Here is a 2,202-nt window from a genome sequence, read left to right as displayed (position 1 = left end):
CACCTGCTGGCTGCTTGGCTCAGCCCTTAAAGTGGCAGGTGCTGCAAGTGCCCTGCCACAGTTCCTTCAGATTTTCATCTTCACTTTAAGTTATTGCTACCTCAAATGCCCAAATGAAGTCCAGCTAGATGAGCTCTACCAAGCCAGCAAATGGATCATTATTTTATCAAGTTAATCTCATGCAATCATCCTTTAGTGAATTTGTTACATTATACCCCATTTTACATTTACTTGTATGTCTTTATTTTATTCTTCTTTCCTTCCAAATCTTCAGAAGCCTTGTTTTTACCATTCAGTCTGGAATCCCTTTCTAGAAGTTGTATCCCTTGCTTGGAAGACTACGTCCTGTACGTGTTAGTACTCTTGCTTAAAGAAATGTTCAGGTTTCCTCCACATTCAAGTCCTTGAGCTCCTCAATCCAGCTGACACTACTGATCTGCCCCCTTAGTGCAGCACAGTCTGCCCTTTGGAAGTCCACATTTGTTCTTGATTCAGTGTATTTGTGTCACTCACATTCAGACCAAGAAGGGTGCCGTGGTACTTGCTGTGCTGCAGATACTGTGATACCTGCTTCTTTTGGTAAACAGCAGCAAGGTGACGCTGCCCATCACCCTCTGCCGGCATGATGATTTTCTGTATTTGGATTTAAAAATATCCATGTCTTTGTTTTCCTTTTCTATGGGGATTAAAAAGTAAACTTTCAAGGCAGGGGAAACGTGCTCTCAAGAAGAGAAAACAAATCTGGAAGTGTCTTTTATCAAGAAGTTGTTACCATGAGGGCACATTTCCAACCCCATAAATAGCTTTATCTTCCAGCTCTCAGATATTTTCTTGGTAGGAGATGACATTAAAAGGTTTACTCCCTTCAAAGAGAGCCAGAGGCTTATATACCAGAACACAGAAGGGCCTGAAAATGTCTGATGTGTCCCCACCAGCGGTCTTGTCATCTACAGAGGAGATGGATGGACTCTAAATCATGCAGTGTAGCCGCTAAATTGTGAAGCCAAAGGCGGGAACCAGCAGTTGGCTTAATGATGGATGTTATGAGCCTATTTCTGTACACTTGTCCCTTTCAACTGGTCCTGGAAGGCTCCCTTTGCCATTCTTCCACATCTGGGGGCTGAGGAGCTGGAAGCACATCTGAGGATGGCTGCTTCTAAGTAGTGGCGTGTGGGGTTGCGGTGTGGAAAGACCCAAGAACCCTTGAAAGGCTATAGCTGGAAAGGTCATTAACCCCAGTATTTTTGGAGAAGTCCCAACACCCCCAAAGTGAGTGTCTTTTTGTTCTTGTTGAATGACCTGATATGAATTTAGGTAGGTGGCAGCTTCTTTCTACATGGAATCCATGACTTACATATTTATACTATATTGCTGTTTAAAAAGAAAATCTCCAAAGGCAGCTTTAGCACATGCAACAAAGCTATCCCCTCTAAAGCTTTCACTTGAGGCATTTTTAAAGTATCAGTATGGAAAAATCTGGGTTTAGAATTTCACAGCGTCCAAGAACCTTAAACCACGGTCGTATTTAATTGGGAAGCACTTAGTTAAAATCAGACCTTGTAACACATATCGCATATGGGATAACTTGAAGCATAGATCTCTCCATTAAGTAGACCAAGTAATGTGCCTGTATCTGAACGTCTCGCATGGTGAATTCCGAATGTGGAAAACCAAGCTTGGTGGCTTGGTGATTACACCAGTATAAATGAGATCATTGTATGCTGGGGCAGTCCAGAGAAGATGGGAAAGTAACCCTATTTCTTCTGATGTGCTTCTTTTCAGGACCAGGAAGAAAATAAAGGAGCGACCAGCTGGCCTGAGTTTTACATTGATCAGCTAAATTCGATGGCTGCCGTAAGTATTTTAACAAATCTTTTTCTGGCATAAATAATTTTTTTGTTTAAACCTTATGGAGAAATGTAGGTAAGATACAATCAACTGTTATACTCAAAAGTGTTTTGGGTCAGAGAATCCATACCAAGTCCCATCTCTTCTCCCCCTTGAAAGTCAACTTTCTGTCTTCATTGTACATTTTCCATACAGCGTTTGCACCCACACACGACATGAGTAAGTAAGGATGGCTCACACTGGCTATCTTATCAGGCCGTGCAGAGGCTGCCATAATTCTACAGATACAGGCATGCGGTGCTTTGGCATTTTTTCCTCTGGCTGGCATTTTTTTTTTTTTTTTTTTTTTTTTAA

General features: G+C 41.8%; 1 protein-coding gene across 1 annotated transcript in view; it reads left to right on the top strand.

The window, feature by feature from the left end:
- Nucleotides 1–2,202, top strand: part of DAAM1 (dishevelled associated activator of morphogenesis 1) — a 221,469-nt gene that overhangs the window by 155,358 nt on the left and 63,909 nt on the right. The window contains exon 4 of the mRNA XM_019518393.1: nucleotides 1,783–1,854. Coding sequence (XP_019373938.1) covers nucleotides 1,783–1,854 — 72 coding nt within the window. The remainder of the gene's footprint in view (nucleotides 1–1,782; nucleotides 1,855–2,202) is intronic.

The sequence above is a fragment of the Gavialis gangeticus genome, unplaced genomic scaffold (genome assembly GCF_001723915.1).
Source record: "Gavialis gangeticus isolate Ggan-Ray unplaced genomic scaffold, GavGan_comp1, whole genome shotgun sequence".
NCBI classification, from domain to species: domain Eukaryota; kingdom Metazoa; phylum Chordata; order Crocodylia; family Gavialidae; genus Gavialis; species Gavialis gangeticus.
This window is presented reverse-complemented; position numbering and strand designations above follow the sequence as displayed.